Source organism: Rhipicephalus sanguineus, chromosome 2, assembly GCF_013339695.2.
Source record: "Rhipicephalus sanguineus isolate Rsan-2018 chromosome 2, BIME_Rsan_1.4, whole genome shotgun sequence".
In the NCBI taxonomy this organism is placed as follows: Eukaryota; Metazoa; Arthropoda; class Arachnida; order Ixodida; family Ixodidae; genus Rhipicephalus; species Rhipicephalus sanguineus.
This window is the reverse complement of record NC_051177.1, coordinates 155324161-155342336: the sequence shown is the minus strand read 5'-3', so window position 1 is coordinate 155342336 and position 18176 is coordinate 155324161. Positions and strand designations below refer to the sequence as shown.

Here is an 18176-nt window from a genome sequence, read left to right as displayed (position 1 = left end):
TAAGCTAAATGTATCTCACGATGAGCGCAAATTTCAAAACGATTCCGATGACGTATGAGCGTCTGCCTACAATAAATCACTAGTAATCAAACTAGCTGCAATAAAAAAGAACCCTCCGTGTATCAAGAGACATAATACAATACTGCTTGTTCGTTTCTGTTTGATTCATGGAAAAAAGGACCTCTGGCGTTGCCATGGGGAACGGCGCTCGTGGTTCAAAGGTTCCGCTTTCGCCGAACTGCGCTTCACCCGGCGCCCTGCTTCGCTCACGCCGTCGCGTCTCAGTGGTAGTTTCGGTATCGCGTACTGCCGCGTGTGTTTTGCGCGCTCGTGAAAGTCGCTCTGACAGAAAGTTCGACAAAATTTCGCATGCATGTGATGTTGCCGGATGCCCGAAGCGTGCACGCCGCCATTACACGCCGCCGCGCAGTAACGGCGGGCAACGTTGGGCTCGGCAGCAGTGACGTGTGAAAGACTGATTTCAGGCGGGTTATTTGAAGTGCGCTAACGCGATGTGGACCACTAAACGTGATTTTATTTAAAAATAAGCACTTCCTTGGCACAAAAGTAGCACTACGAGGTTTCCGGACCGCTATTTCAACAATCAATGTCGACTTATCATTTGCCTTTAGTGTCCCTTTTAGGTACTTGAGTCGAAGCAGGTTCGACATATCCATCGTATCTACAACGCCAAACTAAGACTGGGAAGTTTGCTGATGCAATGCTCAGATGATCAGGTTTAATTTGGGTGTACTTTTAAAACTTCACGGTAATATTTCCAAAATGGTATTAAATATTGCTGTGTTGTCGCGGTATAGGGCGTCCCAGGCTGCACAATCTGTGTGTGCAGATTCTTCCTTGATTTAAAACAAACAGTTTTGAAAAGCATGTCATCTGATCAGCTCTATTAATATAAAAAATCACCGCAGATTATTATATCTATCTATCTATCTATCTATCTATCTATCTATCTATCTATCTATCTATCTATCTATCTATCTATCTATCTATCTATCTATCTATCTATCTATCTATATAGTTCAAAAAAATCAAGCACGTAGGAAAAATTGTTCTGTAAAGGACTGACGTTTTGGCCGCGGGACCGGCCTTCGTCGGAGTGATGCGCGCAGCTCGCGGGCAAGGTGTGATGCGTGTTCGCATCACTGCGACGAAGGTCGGTCCCGCGGCCGAAACGTCAGTCCTTTACAGAACAATTTTTCCTACGTGCTTGATTTTTGTGAACTTGTACTTCCGGGTCCTTTTGGTCGCACTTCATTGTTTATATATATATATATATATATATATATATATATATATATATATATATATACACGGCGGACAGAGTGAGCGACGCCAGCCGCCAGCCCCCCCACTCGCGAACGAGTTGGTACGCCACTGCGTCACTGTGTGAGATGGATCTTGGGATTGGCCTGTTTTATGCGCCTACGACACGACAGTACGCTAGCGCCACATGCATTGTGGTACCACCTCTTGAACGAAGCCCCATCCCGCACCGCGAAGTTTTGATTACCTGCGGCTCCGTGAGCTGCGCGCCATTTACTCGGCACCCACTAGCGTTTAAAAGAGCAAGGTGTGGTTCTCTGTATCCGCCTTTCGATCTTCGCTATCGGAAATTACAGATAACTCTTCGGCGTACTTGAACACACAGCTGCAGTGACAGCGCGAAGAGACATATAAGAATGTCGTTGCGCCCGGTGTATGTTCAACACCACGTAGATTATTTTACAAGACCTCCGCATCACCTCCTCGCCCAGCAACTACGTCACTGCTAGCAGATGAGGACGTGTTACCGCCGCAACGGATTCACATAGAGCTACCTAGGAGCAGGCTGATTAACCAGCACAACTTCTTAGCAGTTCCTGTTGATAGGTGGCGTTGCCGGCTACTGCGACGGCCTTGACTTGGCTCTTACTTGGATATTCTCTCGTGGCTTCGGCTAGCATGCACAAAGGCCAGCATAAGCACATGGTAAGCACATGGCACGCATGTGGCTGTGGTGACTCTGGGCGTGTTTTCAGCGGAGAGCTAGCTGTGCAAGTTGCTTCATCCGCGAGGGCTTCGTTTACATGACGGAACGGGTGTAGCTTCACTTCGGGAATGCCTGGCAGTTGCTGCGCCCCAAGCTGTAGTTCGAACTATGGCGGTGTTCCGAGAAGCGCGAGTTTCCTGCGCACGAGGCACGAAGGGCAGCATGGGCAAAGGCTATACCTCGTGAAAATTTCGTGCCAACGAAGCACGCAGTGTTAAGCATTCCTTTTTGTTGTGCTTTTGAGAATGCTTGTGCTAAACTTACATGCTTGATGCCGCTTTATTTTTTTTCTGTGTCCTACTTGGGAGCGCAGAACGATTTTTTAGATGCGAAGTATCTTATGGCGGAGTTCAATCCGGTGGTGGTGGTGGTGTGCGGCGTGACCACCCTTACTGCGCATGCGTGTACCCTCTCCACTCAACCTCTCCACTTCCCCTCTCCCCCCTGTTCCACTCTTACTCTGACACGCGGGCTAGACATGCCGAAATTCTCTCCTGCGCAACGCCGCAATTAGCACCAGCGCATGCGCGTCCCCCCCTTCTCTCTCCTATCCTACACTGCCCCCTCTCGCACGCCTGCCGACTGCGTTCCCCGGTCGCCCTGCGAGAATTAACGGCCAGGATAGAGGGAAGACAACACGCGCGTAGCGTTCCTCTTCGCGTTCCACGACGCGAGGTCGGTAGCATGCCCAAGGAACGCCAGCGGAACGCGATCGTGCAAGTGCTCCGGCTTCGCATCGCCTCGCGGTCCCCTTTAGCGGGAAATGGTGTAATTTTTCTGTTTTTTTTTATTTATTGCGTCGCTTGCCGAGTTCTGGTTCTGAGTTATTTCGCATGCCGATTTTTTTAGCCTGTCCACCTAAACATAGCTTACCCCCGTTTCACTTTTTTAGCGTATGAAAAACACTTTAAGCCGAGTGACTTCGTCAGGGTTGCAACGTACACGGACGTGAAGACTGGAAAAGTTGTTGAAGCGCCGCTGGAGCGTGTTCGCCTCAAGCCAACTGCTGTCCCCAGTTTTTCCCCGACACCCCGAAATATATGTCTCGACCACCACCAACGTGGGAAGCACCTGCAGAAAAGAAGGCTCGACTCGAGGCAGCATCGCTCCGAAGAGCGATAGAGCTTTCTGTCGCTGCGCAACAAGACGACGATCGCAGGAACAAAATTTGCAGTTTTGAGGAACTTTGCCATGCCCTTCCGAGGCTAAAGACTTCAAACTTGTGGACTGTGATCACCAGAGAGCCAAGGATTTTGTTTCTTGACCTCTCCCTCGACTGTGCTCCTGCAGTGCGTTCGTCAGTGGTGGTGTTAGAGGACCTGTCTATTCAGGTGTTCCTCGGAGGGTCCCGCCTTGACAATCTTCCGGGTGTGTGCGTGCCATCAGAAGTGAAGGATTTAAGGGAGCTTGACCGGTCGCTACAAGCTGTGGAAAAGCTGTAAAGTGGTTGTGCTGACAATGAAAAAGAAAAGGAATGCCAGCTACTTTCAACTGTGCTCATGCTTCTGGATGACGTGAGCATGGAATATGAGCTTCAAGAACGTCATGCATGCAGCTTACAGGTGCTGAAATTTGTGCGAAGCCAAGTCGAGCTTGTGTTGAGAAATGTGCTGCGATATCCGCCAGATGTGCTTGTGTTTTCAGTTCTGCTGTATACCATTTCTCCACATGCGTACAGGTTCATCAGAAGTTCTCTTAAAGTTAAGCTGCCACACCCAGACATCATTTGATGATTATGTTCGTCATACTACTTGAATCCAGCTCTTGAAGAGCAAGATTTTTTTTCTTGAACTATGCTAAAACTGTCTTGCAAGCAATGGCCGAGCATGAGTGCACTGTAACATTAATGATGAATGAGATCCATCTTCAAAGTTTTTTTTTAATACAAAGCAGGTTTCGTTACAGGTGCCGCAGGCAATAATTCTAGCCCGGCTAAAACAGCATATGTGTTCATGTTACAGAGCGTTTTCTCGTGTAACAATGATGTGGTTCACATTTCACCAGTCGCACAGATCAATGCAAAAGCATTGCGTATTTTTTTGCTCAAGCTCATCATTCACCTTGAGTCACTTGGATTCAAGGTACTAGCAGTTGTTTCAGACAATAATGTTATAAACAAAAAAGCCATGACATTTTTTGCTAGCCCCACTAAAGCCAGTATTGTTTACCCACACTCATTTGACTCCTCTCGTCTGCTGTTCTTTATTTTAGATCCTGTACACCTTCTGAAGTCGTTCATGAACAACGGGATAAACCAGAGAAACATGGGAAAGTGCATGTATTACCCTGATCCGAGTAGCAATGGTCCAAAGTCACCTATTGTCACTGCGTCATTTAAAGTTTTGGCTGATTTACATCAGAATAGCTTTTTTAAAGCTCGCACCAACGCTGTCAATGAAAGCACTGAACCCGTCAACTATGGAGCGTCAGAATGTTAAGCTCGCTGTCACAATATTTATTGAATTGACAGTTGCTGCGTTGCAATGCTGCACAGTTGAACATGCCAAAGGAACGGCAGAGTTCGTTAAGACTATTTTGACATGGTGGCGAATAGTAAATGTAAAGACTCTGAGAACGGGTGAACGCTTGCGTGATGAAATGCAGTATCCGATTGTGTCAACAGCATGTCCACAGCTGGAGCTTTTGCGAAAAATACCAGCGTGCAGTAGGGTTGAGAGCTGGGCTAGTTGGTGAGACATCATTTTAACATATGGTGTAGTAGCGCAAATTCGACGGGAACAAAGAGGACAAGAAGCAAACACGACACTCGCTACACTCGCAACTAATTTTATTTCAGAAGCAGCACTTCATATATAACCCAAATCCCTAGCGACACAGAAGTGAACTACGAACACTGAATCATTGCCAAAAAAACCTTTTGCGCATGGGGTTATATATGAAGTGCTGCTTCTGAAATAAAATTAGTTGCGAGTGTAGCGAGTGTCGTGTTCTTTGCTTCTTGTCCTCTTTGTCCCCGTCGAATTTGCGCTACTACACCATATGTTAAAATGATACCAGTGTGCCTTGACTATTGTGCTGGCCTCAAACACGATTCCGGCCACCTCACGAAAAAAACGCACATGGCTTTTGGCCACACGAGCCACGCTCTGCATGAGATCTCTATGTACTGTTTTGAAGAGCTAGGTTTTTGGCATGTGCTCCTTGGAAAATTTCAGACAGCCTTGAAGACAGGTGTGGGAAGTACCGCCAGCTATCTGGTGCCCAATATCACATCTCGATCAGGCAAACCTATGATTTGAGAAGAAGCTCAGGCTCCAAAAAGTACTGGATCTGCCTCCCATGGAGGTTATTGCACAGCCAATCCCTGCTATTAGTGTTGATTCACTTCGTCGGCAGTTCACCGTAGCAGTGACCGATGCTGATGTTTATAAAAATCATCAGTGATTCCCGCCGTAATATATGTTGCTGGGTACTGTGCGCATGTGACACTGAAAAAGCTCATTGTGTGTCGTGCAAAGAAAACCTTATACTGGAGAACACCTTTCTGGACCATGAAGACACACTGTTCACTGCAGGTATGACAAGAGGAGGACTGAAGTTTCCGCGTGCTGTTGTAGTGAATGCTGTGGTTTATACAGCAATAGTAATTGATAAATTGAGGAGTGAGGAGTTTGCATCAAAATTTTTCGCTCTTCCAAGTCAGAAAGAGGCCCTTGTTGCTCTTGTGTCAACCGTTCTGCACGATTCTGATGGCCGCGATTACCTCGAAGCCTGTGATTCTGGCCACTCGCCAGAAAAAGTCACGCACCATACTTTGACAGCAGCCGCCAACACTCGTTTCAATAATCTATGTAAGACAAGCAATGACAAAACAACAGTTTCAAATAAGAAGCGTAAATTGCAGACTCTAAAGAGCTATGAATTAATAGTATTGTTTAATGACAACTGTTTATCAGTGGTGGATGCTTCTTGTACATCTAATTACATTACTATAATAGCTCTGTATTAGGTCATGTTATGCTTTGTACATTATCTTTTTATGCTAAGCGACTGCTGCATATAGCACTGTAGTGGGTGCAGACTTGTGTTCCAAATTTTTGCCCATTTGTGTGATTGGCATGTATATGTAAATGTCTATGCTTGTTGCTGTTTCACACACTGTGGTGTCGAACAAATTGTACTTGGTTTTTCGCTGGTTGAGATGCATATCTCAACATGTCACACAACTTGGCGACATCTGTCTTGGGCGTGTATGTGTGAAGCACTGAAACAAAGTCTTCATTCTTTGTACTTATTGCAATCTTTTCGAAGTGTTTCAGCCTTGTTTTGACACAGTCATGCAGCTTGATGTAGCCATAGATTAGCATATGAGGGAAGCTACCATTCAACACAACTGAGGAAAGTGTAGGGGTAAAGGAGTAGTTGCAAACAATGGGAAGCGAATATGGCAATCATTTTGTGATTACATGGTAACTGACTAGATATAATAAAAAAGAAACCCATGCCGCAGGTTGGATCTGAGGTCATGACCTTCGAATGGATTTGTTAGGGTTTACTTAGTTGCTGTGATTCCCAACAAATGGGTTTTTTGCTTCCAAAGCTGCGTTGAAGATATAATTTCAGGGAGAAAAGAGAAGCACGAATACTAAGTTCACCGTCCGGTGCAGCAATTGACAAAGGCCAGAGGATTCTCCTGACTGAATGAGCCTAAAGACAATGTGTCGTCCTCCCGAGGAGTACATCTGATATTATAGACATCCTAAATAATAACAGTAAGCTCGCACAAAAGAGGTGATATGTTTGAAAACAGCTGTTCTGGTGGCCAGGCGACGAAAACCTCGTGGGGTGAAGCTGACTGTCAGGCCCATCTCTTTAGCGTGACGTCATGGACGCGTGCGCTGGCATTCAGCTTATCTAGGTGGTGTTGGTATGTTCCAACTGGCAGATGATAAGCACACGCTGTGCGATAGTGACTGCCAGAGGACGTTTTCAGCGCTACAGTGTCGCTGGTTTAAAGCACAGATTCGGCAAGCGACGGTCCAGGCATATCGGAGCTGGATTTTGTTGTTTCGTGTGCTACGATGTAAGCAATGGTATAGACAAACATCCTCCCCACCTCGATATTTCTCAAGAAGTGTGTAAAGCCCTTGATTTATGCACTCCACGGAAATGGACTTGGACTGGTTTCCCCTATGCGCGTTTCATTCTATCACGGTAGTACACCTGTTCGCAGGCGTAATTACCTCTCGTACATTGTGTTCCACAGGACAAGTGATGTCCGCTTGTGTAGAAAATCGTCCCGATAAAATCATTCTAAAAATGATGGCTAGGTGGCGTAGCAATTATACACATGAAATATACCTAATGCTATGTAGCTAACAAAATTACCAAGGAATATCTTTCTAACAGCACACCGATAATGCGCTTTCGCTAATCAATGTTCTCATCAATTCTGTCATTTCTTCGGAAAGCACAATCTTTTAACCACTTTGCTCCCACAGGATCTGCTTACCTTGGTGGAGTGTGCACGGAATATAAAGTTGGCATCTCCCAAGACACAGCGGGAAGCTATTTCGGAGTACACGTCTATGCGCATGAGATTGCACACAGGTGAGCATAAAAAATTTGGCAGATACCACGTACCGTGGGAGTCGATGTTATGCGAAGCATGCGGCGGGAAGGTGACTGTGGCGTATTTTTTCACTGAGCGAAACGTTACGAAATGATGCTAAAGGTTTGAATAAATTTTATACGCACACATATATGCTGAACAGCCGCATATGTGTAATAAACCAGTTGTTTAAAGTTGGGTAACGCTGCCAATGGCAACGTGGATATTATCAACACCAGAAGCGGTAAGCTGATATGTAGTGCTTATACCTGTTCGTTATCGTGGAGAAAGCGCGCACGTTTCACGAATCCGTGTGCATGTGTGGAAGGGGTTCCTGAACAGTTCTTGAACAAGGGCATCATGACCGTGACCAGTGAGCACTAGACGTTGGTCATGATTTCTCGGATCATGTCGCGATCGCGGTGGCGAGGGGTCCTTGTGTAATGAAGTACGACTTATAGTACAACTGTTAGAAATCGTGGATGCCTCGGTCATTTCGTCGACAAATTGTCTGTATATAGAGCCGGCGACATGTCGGAATCTGAAGTCACCCAGCGTGTTGGTGAGGTTTAGGACGTTGAGGCTGGTAGGCCTGGATAGGGACCAACATCAGTGGATGGCGCTTGTCGTATTCGTAGGCTACCTTGGCGTATGTGGCCTACGTAGCCTAGTCTACAAAGCGGCTGTCAATCAATCTATCATCATCCTCGGTCAGCATGAGGCCATCGCCCAGCCTCGTAAGAAATGAAGAGGACACTGCGTCGTTCTAGCGGACTATGTGCACTTTACGCTGCGATGATGTGAATATCATACGTAACTTTCGTTAATGTATTCCTCCAGGGTAGAGCAATGCTTCAATATAGGTTGCTGAATCATAGGAATACAAATGTAATGCTTATTAAACTGCTATAAAAGCGGAGCCAGCACTGGAATCACGGACGTTAATCTGATATGACGCCTGTATTGTAGGACTACATATGTAGACTTTATTGCTTTCTTGTAAAATTAGATACCCAGCACCAAAACCACAACTGACGTTGCACTGACATTACGCCTGCATAGGCTGTTTTTCCAAACGAGTTTATAGACATGGCGTGGCTTTGTGGTAGAATACTTGATTGCCACGCAGAATGCTTGGGTTCGATTCCTGCTTGAATCCAGATTTTTATTCTTTCCATTCTTCGGGTCAATGCTGCCGATGTCGGTTTTTCTTAACGCTCTCGCAATTAAATTACTAATGTCTGTTCTCGCTGTTCCTGGGTAGATATAAACTGTCAATCACCTGTGGCGCATACCCGTACACCGCGGCCGGTGGTAAACGAGTATGTGCCACACGTGTCTGGAGGAAAGGGTTTGACGACGCACGCGACAGGATTTTCACGTTATTCAGGTCATGACCGCACAGTCATAATCGTCAAGTCCTCTTACCCTCCCATGCTAATTTTGGTCTACACCAAGTTAAGGAGGCGATCACGAGAGCACCCAGACGTAGGCGGCTAGATAAATAGATACGTAGATAGAAGCGCTCAAAATGCCAGAGGTTCGCTAAGAAATGCTTCGCATTTAATAGTGGCCGTTGTAATTTCATTACCGAGAAATAAGTGTTCACTGCTTGTTTATATAATACTCACTGTCATTATCATCTTGTTTTATGTCCCTAAAAGCCCTGCCACGGTGTTCTAGTCGTGATGGCGCTCGACTGCTGGGGCGAAGGTCACGGGATCGAATCCTGGCCGCGGCGGCTGCATTTTCGATGAAGGCGAAAATGTCTGAGGCCCGTGTACTTATATTAGGGTGCACGTTAAAGAATCCCAGGAGGTGGAAATTTTTTGAGCTCTCCACTACGGCGTCTCTCATAATCATATCGTGGATTTACGCTGCTTGTCTATAGACGAGCTGCGGAGAGCACGGAAAAGCAGCCGCGGAAAATCGTCTCTAGACAATTTTGCGCAGCTATTTTGTTTAATCAGAACTAGATGGCGCCACCGCACCATGGCCGTCCCCCTACCGTGGCCATCTCCACGGACATCCCCCTGCAGTCGCCTTCGGCAGCACTGCTCAGTACATAGCTCGCATTGACGTCACCGTGGCCGCCATCTTCAGGGACCAGCGGCTTGAGACGCGCCGTGAGTTTTGTTCGAACGCGCCGAGCAAGAAACGGTGACGGCTCGCCATCAGCTTTGTGCTGGTGCACCCAAGCATCTTTCACACCAAAACGCCCGCGTTCCTTTGTGTTCCCCCTTGGCGCGGCTGGCGAACAAAAGAAAACGGGGAGAGCACAAAAGAACGCGGGAACCGAACACCTGGGTGTCCTCCTCTGCACTGACACACTCTAATGAGATACAAAAGTCACGGTGGCCGCCATGTTGAGGACCAAGCTCAAAGAACCTGTCTTTGACGTCACGTGCAAGGCATGTACATGTCTCCATCCCCGTCACGTTGTCTGCTCGGAGTTCCCATATCGTCTGCGCGCGCGAGTAAAAGCGAGCAGACGGCAGCGCCGGAAAAGTAAACATGGCGGCACCTGTGGATGCAGTTTCCTTCCGCCTCGAATTTATCACGTCGCCGTCCTGCGCTGTGTGGCTCATAAGTTCAAAACTTACGCATTTATTTGCTTTATATTCGCGTCCTGATGCTTTGAGGGCAATGCACTCATCGGTAATTTGCAGTGTTTCCAAGATCCATTCTCATGTTGTCGGAGACAAGGCTTAGCAGGCATGCCTATACACACAGCTGATCGCACTAATAAAACAAGTCATACCTGACGCTTTTTCTCCAGCGTGAGCTGACACAAAACGATGGCCGATTCGGTCATTTATTTATCGCTGTGAGGACAGTGGGCGAGTAACAAATGCGAGTTCGGATCGAAGCGGGCTGTCGTGTCTGCATGAATGCTGCTATGTTGGCTTGTAACCCCAACTACTGGCGGTTGCTAATACAACAATTAAAGGCATATACCACAAATACGAAGTAGAATAAACACATCGCTTATCGTTGTGGCGTCGTACGTGCCAAACAAACGCAAATGTCTCAATGTTTTCAACTTTGAGGCGATTGCATGTAGAACTATGTTTTGCTGCGCAAGCATGTGACGTGCTTACACCCTGCTGCAACCAGCTTGCGTAGTACGGCCACGGCCGCTTCGCTGGCCCAATGCGTTGACTGGGGCAAATGGCTGGAAAATCAGAGCAATGAAAACTCGGGAAAATCAGAGCAATGAAAAAATTAGCTAAAATAGCACTTTGAGAGAGTTCGTGTATCGTCTTCTACAACACATTTCTCTCCGGTGGCTTATGTACCTTTATTAACTGCACCTTTTGCTGTTTGATAACCTATTTTCGATGGAGACGAAAATGTTAGAGGCCCGTGTACTTAGATTTAGGTGCACGTTAAAGAACCCCAGGTGGTCGAAATTTCCGGAGCCCTCCACTACGGCGTCTCTCATAATTATATCGTGGTTTTGGGACGCTAAACCCCAGATATTATTATTATTATTATTTTAAAATTATCTCAACGAGCGTAACGGTGGCCCATAACAGCTCTGTGTAGTGTTGCATAGGGTGTACAACATGTGCCGAGAGCACGTGGTTGCCTTTCATTCGTAAATTTAGTAGTTTTTTTCAATTGTAAATATCAAGTCACGAGACGTACTGCAGTCTCTGAAGCCCCCGCGCATGCAAGATAAACTGGTCCTGGGCATCAGGCGCTTATGCAAAACTCACAGGGTCCCTTATGCATTCGCCTAAGACGACTCGAAGGCTAAAGCCATCTTGTTATTTTTCAGTTCACGTGTTGATCATATCCCGCACCCCTCCGAAACCTTTCTGCGCATCACCTGGTTTTGCACTGCCTCCGTGATCGGCCCAACGATCATGGAGGCACTGCAAAGTGACGATGCCGTCTGATCTCATCGTGTGACGTCACGTTATGCCACACCATTATGACGTCATTGTTACGTCACCATGGCATCACCAGTATTGGCGATCTGTGACGTCATGATGACGTCACTGGAGCCGTCTTCACGGGATGATATTTTGAATCACTCGTGTTCACGCCGCCGACGTGGGAGGGCGACGTCGCCGACGGTCAGTCTTAGCGTTCGATGAGGCATCTAAAGCTTTCGCAATAATATTGCGCTAGAAGGCGTACATCAATTATTGCTGATATATTTGGACTGCTGTGGTTGTTTCGTTAAGTGAATAAATGCACCAACCGTATTGCGCAAGTGCGCCTTGTAGATGTATCTGACACACGAAATATCGCGTAATAAATGAGAAAGCGTACGTAAAAACTAGCGTGTCACCGTAAACGTTTCCTTCGCGAGACCTCCACTCGCGGATAAAAGCCTTCGCACGAAACACGTAAACCTAGGCGCGAATTGGCACGTATACGTGGAGTTCCTAAACAATGAACGCACCCTACGACTCGGTTAGGAACACACGCTTTGCATAGCTACCATCGTATCGCAAGTTCACCGGCTGATCGGTCACAGTAAAAGAGCCAGAGAAAGCTATTTTATCTTAATTAAACGATGCATGCAACAAAAGCAAACAGAACAAATAAATCCTCATGCGAGTTTTTGAATTCAAGATTTGTTTATTTTAAAAGAGCTGCGCCGAATCTCTGAAGTTTCGCAATGACATTGTTGATCTTCAGTCCGCGTGCATGATGCTAGCTGCGCACAAACCAATACCGTGAACTCGAACCAGTCGGCGCATCACTTCAAGCAGAGAACTTAAACATGTACTGTTGACAAAGAAAGAAAAACAAAGTAAAGACCATGCAGAAGCAGTACAAAACGTGGGTGAGAGATGGCGACGTACTGCAGTGCGAGTCCCGTTCCACTATAGGGCGTTAGAGCGGGCATCGAACTTCGCGAACCTCGACACATACATACAGTATTAGAGACTCGCAACTTGCCTCGCCTAGTCAAATCGTAAATCTCGGCCTGAAGCTCTCCCTTGCGACTGTGTGCAACCAAGTCTTTCGTCGCAACTCGGTATCATGAGGAGCTTTTTGCCTTCGCTAGACTTCTGACATCAGAAGGCGCAACAGCCGCCCATGGCAACCAACAGCGACGTCCGTCTCTTGTGAAAAATATTTCACAGCACAACGCGCACGGAATGACAGGTGCGCAGCCATAAAACACCTGCGCTGTGCACCAGCGAGTGCACGCTTCACGAGCAAAGATGGCAGTCGAGAGCGACTGTAGAGACGGCAGAGCCACGGCAGCTGGCGAATACGGACGCGGCGTCAGCCTCGGAGGGGGCGGAGGAGGGAGAAAAGAGAGGAGGCCCGCTTTTAAGTACGTATGTCGCTACTTTACGAAGTTTCAGGGGCTTTACGTAGGAGAGGAGAGAGAGGGGGAGGGGACGAGCATGGGCAGTGGGGGTGTGGACGCCTCCCGTGGCGTGGTTGTGCCGGCGCTAACGCTGACACTGGCGGCGGCGTTGACGCTGTCGCTCATCGCGGCGCTGCGCATAGGAGAATGAGGCGGGCGAGACGGGGGGAGCGTAGGAGAGGAGAGAGAGGGGGGACGCGCATGCACAGTGGGCGTTTAGACGCCAAGAGAGGGATGGACAAAGCCACCGCCTTAATCTGATTCACGTCTAAAAATAAATATACGTGTCGCATAATGCGTACACAATGTGTGTTTCATTGAAGCAGCGGTAAGCATGATAACGAAGCTATTCCTAGACAACTAGGAGAGCTAAGAATAATCAACTAAACCTTATCTCGAGCTATGTTTGTCCTGGCGCAGCCGAGCTAAACCACAACAATTTTTTTCAGTCAGGAAACACGCTAGCACACGCTGCCTGCGTCGGCGTTGTCTCTTTCTGGTCAGGTCTCGTTCTTGTTTCTTGCGAGCTCGTAGTTCATCATTCATCGTAGAAAGAGTGTTTTCATAGTCAATGTGCACCGTTCGCTCTCTTGCGCTCAAGCAAATGGAGCAGACGGCGATGCACACGTGACAGCAGACGACGATGCGCGATGCACGCCGAGACCCTATGGTGCTTCCGCCCTAAAAAAACGTAGTGCCTTATTTGGGATTCTTTGCAGTCTATGTGCAAGGTTTACCTGGTGGTGGTTCCAAACGATACTACCCTATTCAAGAATGGGGCACTCTAGAATTTCTGGGCTGCTAACTTAACGGATGCAGGAGGCACGGCTAAGTTTCTTCGTAGAAGCCCGAGAGTTTTAAATGCTTTTGCGCATGTGTTCTCATCATGAACGTCCCATTTTAGGTTTTTTGTGATGGTTATACCCAGACATTTTGAAAATCAGTTCTACGGAATCCCGCAAGGTGGCGGAAGGGTTAAGAAAGAAAAAATAGACAACCACCCATTTGTAGCACGAAGCCACAAGGAAATCCATACGAATTTCTCAGAAAGACAGCCTTTTAGTCGCCGAAAAATTCGTCCTGGTCCGGAATTCGAACCCGGTACCAACGCCTTTGCGGGGCGGTCGCTCTACCAATTCAGCTGACCAGGAAGCTAGCAATTGATAGCGCGAGGGGGAATTCATCGACAACTCAAAACAACAGGACACATGTTGAAAATCAGTTCTGCATAATCCCGCAAGGTGGCGGAAGGGTTACGAAAGGGAAAATAGACAACGACCCATTTGTAGCACGAAGCCACAAGGAAATTCGTATGGATTTCCTTGTGGCTTCGTGCTACAAATGTGTGGTTGTTTCCTTTCCCCTTCTTATCCCAAACATTTTATACAGCCTGTTCGTGTGATATCAGAGCCCGCTATTTCAAAATTCATTGTAGCAGATAATTTCCTATGGCCGAAAATCGTGGACGTTGTTTAAGTCGGTTGCACGCATTAAAATTATTTTTCACAACTTGCACCCTGCCTTTAACCTAATGTACTATGTTGAAAACGTACAAGCAGCATTCGTGAAGTGATTGCTCCTAAACCTTCACTAGGACTGGTATTTTCAAGTTTTGAATTTACATTATTGGGCTCACTTTCGTCGAGCATTGCGGCAAAGGCATGCGAAATTGGCAAGTTTTACAGCCAACCCGTATATAACTGGGCGACACGGATAAACATTGGTAGGATGAGAAACCAGAGCGCGTACGCAAATACAGATCCAGGCGGGGAGGATTTCGGATCAAGAGGAAAGGAAATATCTGAGTCATAATCCTTCGAGTTACACACATGTTTGTGTCACGTAGGTCCTCTCTCTCAGCCCTTCTGTCGAAAAACGCGTCACGTGTGAGGAAGTAAGAGCGTGTGGCCGTGACGTCACGTTTGCGCACTCTTCTGACTGCCCGTGCACCACGTCGCCACTAATCACGCCACTGCTCGGAACGCGTGTTAGCCTTTATCCGTCTTTGCAATCCCACGCGTCGTGCATTCTCTCGAGAAACAGCTCGCGTGAGAGCAACTTCGCTGTGAATGATGTCGGACCCAGCCAAACGTGTGCACTTCAATGCTCGGCATAAGGACGCGGTTAAAGGGACGCATGAATGCTGAACATAGTGGATAAACACATTAATATACCCGTCTGATGAATCGTCATTCCGGTGAGAAATCCTGCGATTAGCACCAGAGCCACCCCTTTCAGCTTCGCTGGTCGACCATCTCGACAGGTTTTAGGATGGTGATTTCATTTTTAGATGCGAAACCATCTGATGCTCGGTGTTATGTCCGTTCTGCGTCGTCCGCACCCATACTGCTCATGCGCCAACTCTCTTCCCAATTCCTGGCGTGAGCGCCAGGAGGTGAGAAGAGGTGGCGTGAGCGCTGCCTCCACTATGTTTCTCCTCTGCCGTTTCTTTATCTCCGCCACTGCTGTGCTCTCGTATATAATGCAGCGCGCGCTGCTCCCGTTGCACTCTCCTTCGCAATGGCGATATGGAAGCTCGCGAAGCTTAACGTACAAGGCAACGCCGGCAAGCTAATATCGAAGCTGCGAGGCTGCGATAGCGCGCGTTCTCTGTGCCTCCGTCATTCTCTCTGTGTGCAACGGTGTGCGAAAGGCCATGAACAACGTCAACGTCGGCGTTAGTTGCAGCGGAAGCGCCACCGCGTCTTAGTAGAGGAAGGCTCGGGAAGCCGAACGTAAACGTCAGTGTCGGCAAGCGGTAATTCAAACGCCTCGACAACCACCGTCTCATAACTCACATAAGAGTAACGGAAACTCGATGTGCACCCCCGCGACGCTTTCGCATCCCACCATGGTTGCCCGTAGGGGGTGATGATGTGTAATTTTTCTTAGAATTTGAGAAGCAGTACAAATGCGGACAAATGCTACAGAAGCAGTACAAATGCTACTTACCACAGGTAGTAACCACGGAGCCGAACCAAAAGATTGAAATAACTAGAAGAATAAGAATGGGATGGGGCTCATTCGGCAAGCATTATCAAATCATGAATGGTAGTCTACCACTATCCCTCAAGAGGAACGTATATAACAGCTGCATTTTACCGGTACTTACCTACGGAGCAGAAACCTGGAGACGTACAAAGAGGGTTCAACTTAAGTTGAGGACGACGCAGCGAGTGATGGAAAGGAAAATGATAGGTGTACCTTAAGAGACAGGAAGAGAGCAGAGTGGGTCAGGGAACAAACGGGGGTTAAGGATATCATAGTTGAAATCAAGAAGAAGAAATGGATATGGGCTGGGCACGTGGCACGTCGGCAGGATAACCGGTGGTCATTAAGGGTAACTGACTGGATTCCAAGAGATGGCAAGGGCGCGAGGGGGAGACAGAAAATTAGGCGGGTAGATGACATTAAGTAGTTTGTAGGCATAACGTGGCAGCACAGAGCACAGGACCGGGTTGATTGGCGGAACATGGGAGAGGCATTTGCCCTGCAGTGGGCGTAGACCGGCTGATGATGATGATGATGACAAATACGATGGGGGCGCTGGAGATTGCGGCGGCTGCGAGGAGGATGACAACGAAGAACGCGCTCGCGTTGGGCCCGCTTGCCCTCGGGGTACAGTGCAGTGTTGCCTACTTAGCCTTTTCCCCGCTCTATTTAGATTTTTATGGTGGCCATTTAGCTGGCAATAATATGGTCTAGCCACTAGCAGGATGTTCCAGCTTGTTTATATAAAATCTAGTGGGTTTTCTAACTTGTTTCTAAAACATCTATTTTGACCACTATTGGTTGAAAGTTTGCTATAATCTGAGTTGGCAACACTGACCTACAGCCTGCTAAACTGCTGCATGCGGTTGTGGTATTGAATGAGGCGGACAGAAATCACGTGGGAAACAGGACGAACCAAGAAAAGGTTCACTCAAAAGTTCAGAAGGGAGTGGCTCAAGCGTCACCGATTCAGAGACTGGACTGCCGAAGTGAGTTCCGTTTCCACCAGGGCAACGTGCCGTGCGTGCAGGTGTGAAATTGTTGCAAAGCATGCCGACTTGATCAGCCAAGTTGCAACGAAAAAACAACTTTCTGCGACTGAAAATTTGTCTTCTAAGAGACAAACTACTCTCATATTTCCTGTGAAGCACGAGGACGCCAGCGCTGCAGAGGTTTCAATAGCTCTATTTGTCAGTGCTCCGTTATGTCCGCGGATCATGTCGGTGTGATGCGCAGAAACAGTTTCAGTGAGGCTGCAAACAATCGTCATCTCCATCGTGTAGTGTAATCGCGAAGAACATCTCACTTTTTCAACGATCTGCTAAACGACCTCGGGGCAGCCTTATCTTGGATGAATCCACTGACATAAGCACTACCGAGGTGCTCGGTGTAGCAGTTGTTTTGTACAGCGAGAGGAAGAGCAGTGTCATGTCCACATTTTAGGGGCGAAGCTCCTTAAGGCGGCACCCCTTCGTCCCTCGTAGTCGTAGTCGTAGTCGTAGTAGTCGTAGTGCGCAACCAGTCTTACGCTTTGACCTCCAAGGTGGTGCCGGTGGGAGATTTTTCCTGTGCGTTGTTGAACAATAAGAAATTCGCAGCGTGCGCGTTAACTAAAAGCCGAATTCTTCTGTCTCTCATTCCCCATTAGCAGCCACTGGCGTGTTCCAGTAGTAAACGTCAGTAGAAGTAGAAGTGTAGGTGTTAGCTAAAAGCCGACTTCTTCTGTCTCTCATTACCATTAGCAGCCATTGTTTACCTCCAAGGTAGTGCCTGGTGAGATTTCTCCTGTGCGTGATTAAACAATAAAAATTTTGTTCAAAACGCCGTTGATTGAAGAAATAAACCAACGAAAGACGCCAGATGTTTTGTAAAAGCAAAACGAAAGAACGCCAGATGTTTCTCAAGCAAAACGAAAAGACGCCAGCTGCTTAACAAAAAGACGCCAGATGTTTTCTAAAGCAATGGTTTTCTAAACAATGAAAATTCACAGCGTACATGTAAAATTAAAGTGAGCTGCAAGTCGTCATAACTCATCGAACCTTTAGTATAAACGCGCCCGATCACACGTCGGTGATGATGTACTGGGCAGATTTCACGGAAGATTCACGGTTTACCGATGAACCTCCGCAGCTTTGCCCACTCATCATCATTCACTCCGTGGCTATGCTGTGATTTTTTTTGACCCTTGCAAAGCTTCAGCACTGTAACGCCCAGTCAATAGT

The 18176-nt window shown here is 47.4% G+C and overlaps 1 protein-coding gene across 1 annotated transcript in view; it reads left to right on the top strand.

The window, feature by feature from the left end:
- LOC119383825 (venom metalloproteinase antarease-like TtrivMP_A) overlaps positions 1 to 18176 on the top strand; it is a 162211-nt gene that overhangs the window by 105161 nt on the left and 38874 nt on the right. The window contains exon 10 of the mRNA XM_037652112.2: positions 7513 to 7621. Within this exon, the coding sequence (XP_037508040.1) occupies positions 7513 to 7621 (109 nt within the window). The remainder of the gene's footprint in view (positions 1 to 7512; positions 7622 to 18176) is intronic.